The sequence below is a fragment of the Drosophila nasuta genome, chromosome 2R, assembly GCF_023558535.2.
Source record: "Drosophila nasuta strain 15112-1781.00 chromosome 2R, ASM2355853v1, whole genome shotgun sequence".
In the NCBI taxonomy this organism is placed as follows: Eukaryota; Metazoa; Arthropoda; class Insecta; order Diptera; family Drosophilidae; genus Drosophila; species Drosophila nasuta.
The window spans coordinates 10,213,180-10,225,137 of record NC_083456.1 but is presented as its reverse complement, the minus strand read 5'-3'; the positions used below and the strand labels follow the sequence as shown (position 1 = coordinate 10,225,137).

Genomic DNA, 11,958 nt, shown 5'->3' with positions numbered 1-11,958 from the left:
ATTTAATTGTACTGTTACTGATCACACCTTAAATTAAACAATTTTTTAAATTTTAAAATAAATTATTTTAAATAGTAAATTTTTGTTTTAATCAATTGAAATTGTGAAAAATAAATAACAATAATAAAATGCTAATGAGTGGCAACGCAGAACAAATATCTCTTAATAGCTTGTAGATGCGGAGTGGCAACGCTACGTTTGTTTTGGGCATCATGCTTACAGTTTAGGAGTCACACACACAAAACGCCGACAACATGGCCCACTCAATGCCGCCAGAAAACCTAAATGTACGTAAATAAGCTTTAAATTAGTGAAAGAATTTGTTAATAATAAGTTTAATTGCAGAGCCACATACTGGCCGTGCTGAACCTGCCGCTAATAGACAAAATACAGCAGTTGGAGCTATTGTTCGAACGATGCACCGTTCGACAAATTCAAGAAATTTTTCCACTTATCGTTCACTCAATATTTGGCCTTAATGGCAATATTTTGGGATGGGGATTGCGAACGACGACGATGGAGAACGCGCCGCATTATTTCACAACGCTGCAACGATTCTTTGGGGTGCGTGGCGTCTGGATGCACATTTGCCACCGGCTGCTCAACGAAACAACAAAATTTGATATCGACATCAACTTGTTGCCGGTAAGTTAGAGATCTTGTGGCATGAAACGACGTACTTAATCATGTAATCCATTGCAGCGCAAGTTCATTGCCATGCTGCAAGCCGGACCCATGTTCTATGCGGATCTAATCAACATCGATCCGCTGCGGCATCAAGTTAGCACCTTATCCTTGAACACCTTTGAGTTCTATATGTTACACTTTGTACTATACGCCTTGCAACCGCTGCACACGGTCAATCCCATTGCCATGCAAATCCACAGCGAACGCAGCACGACCATCTATCAACGTCTCACCTCCGAATATCTCGACAACTTTCTGCCACAGTTGCCGGATGCGGCTATCGAACCAATGAATTTCTGCAGCAGCGTCAAGGCGCCGCAACAGATTCATGCGCAAGCGTTGCAACCGCAGCGACAACTGCGGTACCTCAAGCTGCCCAGCTCCTATCGCAATGGCAACGGGCAGGGAAGCGTCATGAATGCAGGCAACACATCGCCACAGTCTGGCGAAAGTGGTGGCGCCGGAGGACGTGGTTATATGTGGCGTTCGGAGTCGGTGTTGTATTTCTTTGTGGATATCTGGCTGCGTTACGATATCGAAATGGAGCATCATCTACCCAGCAGCGATTTTGTGCGCGGCGTTCGCACGCTGATCAAGCAAATTCATTTCTTTGCAAATACAGCGCGTTTGGATCACAGCTCGATGTGTGCGCTTCGGAAGGTATCGCTGAGCATGGTCAAGGCACGCATATATGCATTCATATGCAGTTTGATCGATCGCTGGCCACTGGACAGTTCGCTAGGCGTGGTGCTGGAGCTGTGGATGAGCTATATACAACCTTGGCGTTACAATTTAACCTCTACCGAGAACAGAACGTAAGTGGCAAAATATTAATCCATGTAATATGATTAGTAATTCGACCATTTGGCTTGCAGTTTGGGAGTCCAATATGAGCCGCCAATAGGCACTAGTTTCGATGGTTTCATTATAGACAATCTCATCGTCTACACGCACATTTTTATGCAACTAATGCCGCGCTTTGAGCGTCTAGATTACTCCGTCTATCGCAATGCCTACATGCTGCATCGATTGGCCAAGACGTTTTCGCAGCCTGGCTTGGTGGAGCGCCTGCAACGCTTCGAGCGTCTGCACTCGGGCAACACATATGGTTTTGATTCGCCACAGCGACAGGTGAACGTGCTAAAGTATGATTATAGATTCCCATCTCTTGGAGTTGTTCTAATATACAATCTATATTCTCTTGCAGCAAGTCACATAATAGCTCTGCAAACAGCTCGTACAATGCACAATGGAATCCGTTAGTTAGCAACAACATTCCTAAGCTATTCAGTGACCAAATGTATGAACAGATTCAGAGTTTCCTCTTTATCATCAGCATGGCACGCAATTCCGTGCTGTCGGATATTAGTGCTTTGAGGCGCGAGATCTCAGAACGCCAACGCTCCGAGGGATACATTAGAAACCTGTTCAAGAAACTACTAGGTGAATGCACACAAGATGAGTTGACGCTGCGCGAATTGAGTCGCATTCCAGAGGTGCTGCGCCAATGCATCGATTCACTTTGTCGCACCTTTAACGTAAGGGTAATTTTGACACTTTGAAATTGAAATTTCTAATATCCTTTTTTTTTGTAGGTGGATGCTGGCAGCTTGTCGATGCATGAGACATTGCCCGCCGAATCGAGCTTACCCGCATCACCTTCAGGGCAAAATCTTAGCTTTTTCGATTCGAATGATTGCTTAGATCTGTCCAAAGTGACGCCGCATCACATGTCACTGAATGCCTCCAATATGCAGCCCACTGTGGATCCCGCACTGCTGCCCATACAATCGAATGAGATAAAGCCGCTGATACGACTGCTGCATCAAGTATCTGAAAGCATCAATAAGAAAGTGAGTAGCTTTCAAACACATTCCTCTAGTCCACATGATTAAAGCTTTATATTTGCTTTACAGTATGCCAGAAAAATACAAGGATGTTATGCTCGACAAGATTATGTTGGCAAGCTGTCGCGACAGGTGTTGAGTGCGCCCATGACTGAGAAATGGTTTGAGAACTTCGAGGGCAATGTGGACATGTTTGAGAAGCAGTTGCCGGCCAGAATTAATCTGCGGGGTTTGGGCTCCATACCAAACCTTTTGTTGATTGCGCTTGCTCTACTCTTTGGACATCTGTTTTGTGGTGGCGCATTCGTTGGACTATTGTTATTGTGTTTGCTGTTCGTGAGTTATTTCATGCTTATGGCGGCGCTATCTTAAGAAACTATATTTATATTTATATATATATGTATATGAAATGGACAATTATGGACGCCTTGCAAATGTTTTTTATCTGTGACTACTAATAGCATTTTCAAATGGTTCGGCATGATTCGTACACTCATAAAAGAAACTCTTATCACCTGTAATAAAGTATCATATATCATCACAACGCTGCGTAACTTTACACTAAGAACTTTCATATAAATGGATATGCCTTCCACATTTGATTCTCTTCTCTACAATTCCTTTACCAAGATCATAAACTGACAAAACACTTCAATTTAATGACACCAAATTAGCACTAATCGGGGTAATTGATAAGTGCGATAAGCGTAATATTTTTTGGAGTAGAGTATAGAAGATTCGCACAGACGGATTAGAAGATTTTATGCTGAAATTAAATTATGTACACTAAATTGCATTAATAACTGGTACGACAATTGTGGATTTTTTACACTCCCCAAGCGCTGAAGATAAGATTAGTTGGGCCCGAGTAATTGTTTAAAAATGAGCGGGCATTCTTTTAAAGGCGCGCTAACCGTTCGGAGCTAGACATTCGCTGCTCCTCCAGCATTTTAGCATGGACAGTAGCCAGAAGCCGCACCGCAAGAATCCCTGTGAACAAGCGAGTTTCCTATCGTACTTCATATTTGGGTGGGCTGTGCCCTTTCTGTACCATGGATCGCGACACGGATTAACGACAGATGACATAACTTTATGCCAGAAAGCCGATCAGTCCGAGCAGCTGGGCAATCGCCTTGAACAGTGAGTAGTTGACTGATTGCAATAATCGATCTTGTAGTAACACAAATGCTTAGGGAATGGCACAAGGAGCTGGAGACGGCACGCATTAAATCTCGCAAGCCGCATCTACGTCATGCCCTGCTCAGCTGCTTCTGGACCCCGTTTATCATCAACGGGGTCTTATGCTTCATATATATTGCCCTCAAGTAAGCGAAATCTTATCAATCTAGTGCAGTTTGCGTTTATATGTATGTGTATTCTTGTTGTTGTTGACTGATAACGTATCTCCCTCTGATGTCTGTGAACGCGTAGAATGATAACAGCCGCAGTTTTGGCTCAGCTGTTGCTGCAGTTGCGACATGTGGCGTTAGTTGCCAGTACCGCATTGCCTCCAAAGGATGACAACGTCACTTCAGTCACAGTTCCAGTCACTGTTGTCAACAGCACTTGGCAGCAGATTGGCCGCTCTGTCCAGTACGCGTGGAACGATGCCTATAGCCTGGGCGCCTTGTTGGTGGCCACCAACTTTGTGGCCTGCTTTCTGTGGCATCATCTGTATCTGCGGCAACGCATGATGGGTGCGCGCATGAGGATCGCTTGCTGTTCGCTCGTCTATCGTAAGACACTGCGACTCTCCATGAAGACAGTGGGTGGAACGCCACCGGGCCATCTGATTAATCTTATCTCGAATGATGTGAGCCGGCTGGATTATGCTTTGGTTTTCACCCACTACATTTGGATACTGCCCATTCACTCGGTCATCACTTGCTACATCATCTGGCAGCAGATTGGCGTCCCAGCACTGGTTGGAGTGCTAGGATTGCTGCTGAAGACGGTACCTGTCCAGACAGCGTTGAGTAAGCTGACCTCAACATTGCGTCGCAAAATCGCCCAACGCACCGATATCCGTGTGGGTATCATGAATGAACTGATGCAGGGCATTCAAGTGATCAAGATGTATGCATGGGAAAACTCATTTGAAGCTGTCGTTGCCGATGCGCGCCGTAGAGAAATCAAACAACTGCGTTATGCCAACTATTTGTATGGCTTCCAGCGCACCACGAGATTCTTCATACAGCGCACCACACTGTTCATTACGTTAGCAGCAGCCGCACTTCTTGGCCAGAGCATCACGGCGGATTTTGTATTCTCAGTGGTCATCTACTACAATATTTTGCAGCTTGTTGCCGCGGTTTATTATCCACTCGCTGTCAACTTGGCTGCCGAAGCTTTGGTCTCGCTCCGACGCGTCCAGACCTTCCTGCTGCAGGAGGATCGTGCCAAAAAGGTTGATAGTTTATCACCAGATCAAGCGGCTGCCGACAAGCAGTCCATCATTCTACAGGATGTCACTGCTAGCTGGGACAAGGAGAAGCCTCAGCACACACTGAAGCATATGAATCTAAAGATCGGACATGGACAACTCTGTGCTATCATCGGGCCAGTGGGATCAGGCAAGAGCTCATTGCTCCAGCTGCTTCTGGGAGAGCTGCCTATAATTGATGGTCGCGTCATTATTCAGGATGAACTCTCCTATGCGGCACAGGAGCCTTGGCTCTTCACCGGCACCGTCAGGAATAACATTCTCTTTGGCGAAATCTACGATCCTCAACGCTATCATGACGTGACCCGCGCCTGTGCTTTAGCCCCGGACTTCCAACAGTTGAGCCATGGCGACACAACACTTCTAGCAGATCGCGGAGCTTCTCTATCGGGCGGTCAACGTGCTCGCATTAGTTTGGCTCGCGCTGTCTATAAACCTGCCTCCATTTATTTGCTGGACGATCCTTTAAGTGCTGTGGATGCTCATGTTGGCAGACATCTGTTCGATGAGGTAATTGGACCACGTGGTCGACTGGCCCAGCAGAAGGCAACTCGTGTCCTTGTCACACATCAAGTACACTTTCTTTCGGAGGCCGATTGGATTGTCATTGTAGATAATGGTCAAATCTTGATGCAGGGCACGTATCAAGAGATCATTAACAGCGATTTAGACTTTGCCAAGCTGCTAGATTGTCCCAGTGAAGTGGCTGAACCGATAGCTAAAAAACCTGAGACCCAAACGCAGACTCCAGCTAAGGCTCCACTTTCGGAGTCCGAAGATCTGGACGATGAGGAGGATGTGGATGGCGATGAACAGCCTGATAGTCTTCCATTACGAAAGAAAAGCGGCTCTACACATGACAAGTCACAGGTGAGTGTGAGTTAAGGAAGTCAAGAATTTACTACTTAAGTCCAATTAAAAGTTAAACAGCCATAAATTGCAAGTCACATTTAAGAAGTTAACAATTTAAGAATCAACGAGGATAAAGATAAAGACTGGGATTTGAATTGATTTATATGACTGCGACTGTGAAATAAATTTGATTTGACATCATAGATGGCTGATAATTTTTCACGGATAGTTTCTTCTTATATAATGTATTATATTTGAATGAAGTAAAGTTAGGTTGTTACTTTCTAAAATAATTCCTAGTATATATTTTGGGGGTGCAATCAAATAAAAGAAGATTGGCAATGTCTATTATAACTATTAGTTAGCTTAGCTTACTTCTCCAATATGAGCTTTAAATTCTTACAAATATCAATTAATGGATGTATTATATCAAACTATAATTACTATTGCAGATCACAGATCAGCCAAAGCCAGTTCAAAAGCAAAACAACTTGGCGGAGGCTCAAGCGACGGGAGGCATCCCTGCGCGAGTGTGGTACGAATACTTTAGTGCTGGCAGCACACTGCTCAGTTTCAGCTTTATGGTGTGCATCATGTTGCTGTCCCAGATCGTGTGCAGCGGATCTGATTACTTTGCCAACTTCTGGACACAGCAGGAGCACCTGCGTTTCCAGGGCGAGCCCACCAAATTTACCACCTACGAGTGCATGTACATTTTTGGCGGTCTCATCGTGGGCGTGGTGATTATGACAACCTACCGGGGATTCCTGTTCCTCCAGACGTGCATGAATGCCTCTATGGTGCTACACGATCGCATGTTCAATTGTATTCTGCACGCAACCATGCGATTCTTTCATAACAACAACTCAGGAAGAATTCTGAACCGTTTCTCTAAGGATATTGGCACCATGGACGAGTGGTTGCCCAGAAATATGCTGGAGTTTGTGCAGCATGGTCTAGTCATTGCTGGTATCTTGGCCGTGATTCTTGTAGTGAATCCCGTACTTTTCCCCGCAGTGATAATTGTGGCTATCATCGATCTTCTAGTGCTAAAACTTTACATGCGACCCTCGCAGGATCTCAAGCGCATGGAGGGCATATGCCGCAGTCCTGTCTACTCACATTTAACATCTACGTTGTCCGGCATCTCCATCATTCGCTCACGCCAGATGCAACCGGTGGCAGCCAAAGAGTTCGATGCTCTTCAAGATGTGCATAGCAGCGTCTGGCAGCTGGCTGAAGCCACCAACACAGCGCTTGGACTCTGGATCGATGCCATCAACTGCCTCTTTCTCACTGCCGTAACCTTCTCATTCATTGTCTCCAGCGAGGGTGAGTTAAACCGTTTTCCTCAGCTTGAGACTGGAGTAACCCAAAGCAATTTCAGTTACTTACAGCGGCAACGTTGGCCTGGCTATCTCGCAAGCCATTCTACTCACGGGCATGGTACAGTATTGTGTTCGCCAGGTGGCCGAGTCCCTGCAGCAAATGACCAGCGTGGAACGCGTTTTGGAATACACAGAACTTGAGCAAGAGTCCAATGTTTGCGATAGCATTGATCTGCCACAAAATTGGCCAGTGCAAGGCAAGCTAGAGTTCCGTAACATAAGTTTACGATACGATCCCAATGATCAGCCGGTTCTCAAGCAACTCAACCTGATCATAGAACCTGGCTGGAAGGTGGGCATTGTGGGTCGCACTGGAGCAGGCAAATCGTCGCTGATAGGTGCACTCTTTCGCTTAGCTTACATTGAGGGTGGCATCTACATAGATGGCATAGAGACGGGCAGTATTTCACTGGAGACGCTACGGACTCGTATATCCATTATTCCACAGGATCCGGTACTCTTCTCCGCCACCATTCGCTATAACCTAGATCCCTTTGAGCGATATAGCGATGCAGAATTGTGGCGATCTCTGGAAGATGTCGAGCTACGCTCAGCTATTCCCGGACTCGACTTTATGGTCACCGAACGTGGCAGCAACTTCAGTGTGGGTCAGCGACAGTTGCTCTGCCTGGCACGTGCCATTCTGCGCAACAACAAGGTTCTGGTGCTGGACGAGGCCACTGCCAATGTGGATTTACTGTAAGCAACTACATTTATTTGAAGTTTTAACAGCTACTTATTTTTGTTTGCTTTACTAGAACTGATACATTAATTCAGCGCACAATTCGTGTTAAGTTCCGTCACTGCACAGTGCTTACTGTAGCTCATCGACTTCATACTGTCATGGACTCGGATCGCATCATTGTAATGGATGCCGGCAATGCCGTGGAGTTCGATGTGCCGCATTTACTGTTGAGGAACTCACAGGGTATTCTCAGCCAGATGGTGGAGGCGACTGGCGGCGAGGCGGATGCACTCAAAAAACTGGCCAGCGAATCCTTTGAGCGCCTGCAACAGCCGCCACAGCCGCGTGGGATTGATGAAAATCAATTTTTGCGGCTGCTAGAGCGCAGCACTGGGATTCTATTAGAAAAACATTCTCATCCAACTTGAGCTATCGATTTTTTGTATGTTAACTTTTGACTTTTTTTGTTTTTTTTAAATATTTTTTTTTTGTGATGTCATTTTTTTTATGTTAAGACACTTTTTTAGTTTTTTAATACATTTTTTTTTGTTTTTTTTTAACCATTTTTTTTTGCTAGGTGTGGTATATACTTCTAATTAAACTATTACAGACTAATAACTAACAATAAGACTACAGTTGCTAATTGTTGGTGTTTTGGAAGATAAAAACAGATCACTTTTCTTTAAGGGATTAGGATGGGGAAGGAGCTACACTGCATTGTCCAGGTGGATTGGTTTCACTTCGGGCTTTAGCGTCAGTGCCAAGCAGAGCGTTTGATCCGGCACTGTTACCATGCGTAGCACACAATCCACGGGTTTTTCATTGAGGCACTGCATCGTGAACTGGGTGGCACATTTGCCCAGGAGAGCATGCAGCTGTTTGAGAGCGACACGCCGGCCAATGCAGGAACGTTGGCCAATGGCAAAGGGCAGACTTCCATGCGCCTGATGCACTTGATCCGATGAACCAAGGAACCAACGCTCGGGCCATACTCGTAGTGGCTGCTCGAAATGTGATGGATCGCGTCCAGCTGTGTACAGCGAGATGAGCACCATGGTCTGTAAGCAGCCAGATGAGAAAACAATGTGAAACAATTGTGAAGATCAAATGGCTTATACAACTGACATTCTTCTCAACATGGTGACCGCCGATGATGGCATCTTGTGGCATATAGCGTCCAATGAACGGGGCAACTGGATAAAGACGCAGTGTTTCCTTGATCACACCATGCAACACCTGTGACTCTCCTGCTATACGTTCCGCAGCAATGCGTTGCTGCAAAACTAAATCCTGCGACAAGACATAAAGAGCCCACTGACTACTGAAGGCGGTCTGCAAAAAAAGAAGAGGAGAGAAGTAATCCTTTAGTGATGCCGCAAGCGTACTTGAAGTTGCGTCTCTGCCGCTGACCGTGTCACCTGCTGCTATGACCAGATCCACAAAGATGCGTCTGATCATTTCGCTGGGCACCGCTGCCGCCTGAAGCTTGTGATAGAGCGCCTCCTCCCCCCTCTGATGCCGGCTGTGGCTGCTGCGACTGTGTGTTGATGCAGAGCTCAATGATAGCGGCGCCCTGTTTCAGTACTTCGCTGACATTCTGCTCAAAGTCGCGCCAGATGCGTAAGTGCAGCAGCTGCGCTAATTTGGGCGGAAAGTTCATCAGTCTGGAGCTATGCTCGAAGACCTTATGAACAATCTGTGTGAACTGATCGAGCGCAGTTTGCATCTCTACGGTAGCCAAGGCTGTGGAACCAAACATGATGCCACAAAGTACTGCAAGATTAATAAATGCTAGTATATTTTGTCTGAATTTGTGTGGTATTTTTCACTCACCCTCGATGGACCAGCGATAGAGTTGCTGCTCCAGCTGAGGCAGTTCGTAGTGTTTTTTATTTCGCTGCGCCTCTTCGGTGCCCGCTCGCCATTTATCCACCAATTGTCGCGTACAGTTCTCAATATGCACGTCCATCCAATTCAAATTACCATTGAGCAGCAGCCGATTAAGTATACGTCTGTTGTGCAGCCACTCAGCGCCCTCCCTGTGCACGAGAACCGAGAACAGACAAACGAAAAGCGAGAATTGACAACCGAAAACTTGAGCACTGATTTGCAATTCATTTCATGCGCCACTTACATAAAGAAGAGTCCACGTTGGCAGGCATGTCGCTTGTTGTAGAAGGTCCAGGCATCCGGCAGCGGATGCTGCGGATAGTGACCCTCTTGCTGGAAGATGCTGCGCATCAGATGCGCGGATGAAACAAATACTGCATCCTGTGTACCGCCTAGACACTCACGAAAGATGCCACCATATTGCTGATGTCGCGTATCCACGTATTTATGTAATCTGCATATTGGAGCGAATTTCAAGTTGTAAACTGCTGGGCAGGTATATATGGTAAACTCACTTTGGTGCTCCTCCTGCAGCTATTAAGTCAAAGAGTGTGCCGACTAGCGGTAATCCTTTGACGCGTGGTATTGGTGCATATTTGGGCACAATATGTAGACTGTGACATGGATAGTTTGACTGGCATTCGGCTTTAAACTGCGACATGATGCGCAACAGCAGCGTCTTGAGCAGCTGCACCGCCCAGCTCAGCAGGCCGCCGCGGCCCAGCTGTTTCTTCATACTCCAGGAAAACAAGAACAATCGAGACGATCTATTGCGAAAGGAAAGACACCAAGCAGCAGGCTAGACGATCCGAAACCCGAAACTCACGGCCCGACAAGGGCAAGGCCAACATACAACTGATTCGACATGCTGTCCGACTTGTGCCTTATAACCTACAGCGACTCCGACTCTCCATTTCTGACTCTGATTCCGAGTCAGACTCTCATGCTGAGCTTGAGGTGCGATAAGATCGGTGGACGGGCGGCTACCTTGGTTGCAATGCTTGGCAAAAATGCTGCGACTACCTGCGTACTAAATAACTGAGTATCTGACAGATACATTTCACCGATATTTCAACATATCTGCCGTCCCTCAGGCCAGTGTGCCTTTAATCATATGCGCAAAATCGAATAACGAACGAATAAACGAGCAACGAGCGAACGAAAACGAAGAAACCGATCGAAGAGCGAACACTTCAACGAAAGTAGATAGACGCTGAGTGGACTGAAAAATGCCTTCTTTCGATTCGATCTTATTGCTGGCCATGCAAATTGTATTTCGGCAGTAGCGCTGCCGAAGATTTGTTTTCGGCAATCACAGGGGGAATGGTTAAATTCTCAAACAAAAATATCAGGGCTCGCAGATTATGTATAGCGATTCTTCCTCCAACCTTATAAATATGTCACTTTCCCATAAAAAAAAACCTGACAGCAATTGTTTTGGTTCCGCATAAATATACAATTACAACTAATGTAATTGACCTGCAAGAAGTCTTTATAGGATATGTAAATAATATATGGGTTATATTTAGACATCTGTATCTTACATTGTGTATTATGAACTCAACTGAAGAATACTTCTAAAATCAATTGATATGCGAAATAAACCGACTTACAACTGGTAACAAATGCGATAAGCTTCAGCAATTTAAATTTTCGATTTTCAATTTAAATTTTCGATTTGAAAATCAAGTTCAAATCGATATTTTTATTTTTTAACCGCTACATTTCCGAGTAGCTATAAGATAGCCACAAGATAAAAACAATTTTATCAAATTTTTTTGGAATTCTCTGTAGGAAAGAATTTAATTTTCTTTTAATTAATTAAAAAAATAAATTATAAATAGTCAAGAAACTAGTAAGGGATTTTATTTTAATTTAAAAATAATAAATAAATGATTCCAGGCGGTTTATTAAAAATTGAAAATGACATTTAATAATACGATGAAATGGGTTAACTCCTCTACTGCGTCGATTTTTGTGTAGTCATGTGTACTCTCAGATGTCGCTCAAACGATAAGACCCAACTGAGTGAGAAGCATTTGTTTGCCAAACCAAAACGGTCTGCTCTCTCTACCTCCTACTCTCACGTTCTCCCTCTGGGGGCGCAGCAGAGACTCGAGTGGTAGGCAAATAAGCATTGTGAGTACGAGTACGTTCCATTCATTT

General features: G+C 45.1%; 3 protein-coding genes across 3 annotated transcripts; 2 read left to right on the top strand and 1 right to left on the bottom strand.

Annotated features, from left to right (window-relative positions):
- The first annotated feature begins 142 nt into the window (after positions 1–142).
- LOC132785088 (sphingomyelin phosphodiesterase 4) lies at positions 143–3,078 on the top strand. The gene is made up of 7 exons (XM_060791073.1): positions 143–287; positions 346–645; positions 703–1,502; positions 1,563–1,832; positions 1,895–2,225; positions 2,283–2,540; positions 2,604–3,078. The coding sequence occupies exons 1-7, from the start codon at positions 255–257 to the stop codon at positions 2,904–2,906; spliced, it is 2,295 nt and encodes a 764-aa protein (XP_060647056.1). The 5' UTR covers positions 143–254; the 3' UTR covers positions 2,907–3,078.
- Positions 3,079–3,413: 335 nt separating this feature from the next.
- On the top strand, positions 3,414–8,383 carry LOC132785087 (ATP-binding cassette sub-family C member 4-like). The gene is made up of 6 exons (XM_060791072.1): positions 3,414–3,674; positions 3,728–3,859; positions 3,966–5,847; positions 6,282–7,161; positions 7,217–7,916; positions 7,976–8,383. Exons 1-6 carry the CDS (start codon positions 3,490–3,492, stop codon positions 8,328–8,330), a joined length of 4,134 nt encoding a protein of 1,377 aa, XP_060647055.1. The 5' UTR covers positions 3,414–3,489; the 3' UTR covers positions 8,331–8,383.
- An 84-nt stretch (positions 8,384–8,467) lies between these two features.
- On the bottom strand, positions 8,468–10,660 carry LOC132785089 (cytochrome P450 315a1, mitochondrial). Its single transcript, XM_060791074.1, is given in 7 exon segments — positions 8,468–8,960; positions 9,028–9,234; positions 9,313–9,420; positions 9,422–9,675; positions 9,736–9,941; positions 10,037–10,246; positions 10,308–10,660. Coding segments are annotated over 7 exon segments (1,557 nt in total). The 5' UTR covers positions 10,529–10,660; the 3' UTR covers positions 8,468–8,609.
- Positions 10,661–11,958: the final 1,298 nt, after the last annotated feature.

Excerpts from the sequence above, each read along its gene's own strand:
- LOC132785088 (XM_060791073.1), top strand. The coding sequence starts at position 255 with ATGGCCCACTCAATGCCGCCAGAAAACCTAAAT. Across the intron at positions 1,503-1,562 it reads ACCTCTACCGAGAACAGAAC|TTTGGGAGTCCAATATGAGC; the intron begins GTAAGTGGCAAA and ends TTTGGCTTGCAG. Across the intron at positions 2,541-2,603 it reads CTGAAAGCATCAATAAGAAA|TATGCCAGAAAAATACAAGG; the intron begins GTGAGTAGCTTT and ends TTTGCTTTACAG.
- LOC132785087 (XM_060791072.1), top strand. The coding sequence starts at position 3,490 with ATGGACAGTAGCCAGAAGCCGCACCGCAAGAATCCCTGTGAACAAGCG. Across the intron at positions 5,848-6,281 it reads CTACACATGACAAGTCACAG|ATCACAGATCAGCCAAAGCC; the intron begins GTGAGTGTGAGT and ends TTACTATTGCAG. Across the intron at positions 7,917-7,975 it reads ACTGCCAATGTGGATTTACT|AACTGATACATTAATTCAGC; the intron begins GTAAGCAACTAC and ends TTGCTTTACTAG.